The sequence below is a fragment of the Eurypyga helias genome, unplaced genomic scaffold (assembly GCF_000690775.1).
Source record: "Eurypyga helias isolate BGI_N326 unplaced genomic scaffold, ASM69077v1 scaffold21523, whole genome shotgun sequence".
Taxonomy (NCBI): Eukaryota; Metazoa; Chordata; class Aves; order Eurypygiformes; family Eurypygidae; genus Eurypyga; species Eurypyga helias.
Window position 1 is genome coordinate 889 of NW_010243359.1, and position 229 is coordinate 1,117.

At 66.8% G+C, this 229-nt stretch overlaps 1 protein-coding gene across 1 annotated transcript in view; it reads right to left on the reverse strand.

The window, feature by feature from the left end:
• Nucleotides 1-145, reverse strand: part of TXNIP (thioredoxin interacting protein) — a gene marked incomplete at both ends in the record, with an annotated part of 1,030 nt that extends 885 nt beyond the window's left edge. Inside the window, one exon of the mRNA XM_010149395.1 lies at nucleotides 73-145. Coding sequence (XP_010147697.1) covers nucleotides 73-145 — 73 coding nt within the window. The remainder of the gene's footprint in view (nucleotides 1-72) is intronic.
• Nucleotides 146-229: the final 84 nt, after the last annotated feature.

The following is a 229-nucleotide window of genomic DNA, read 5'->3' on the forward strand; positions in this document are numbered from 1 at the left end:
CGTCACGCCCTCCCGAGCCGAGAGTTTTCCGTCGCCGTCCCACCTGGGAGAGCAGCCGTCGCCCGCACTCACCCCTGGGGAAGCTCGAAGCCGAATTTGTACTCGTATCTGTTCCCGGGTCGCAGGATGACGGAGCCGTCCCCGTCTGGGAAGAGAAGGGAAGGCGTTAGGTGCAGCTCCGTGGGTTGTTCCGGAGCCGTACGGAAGCCCGAGCCCACCCCCGACCCCC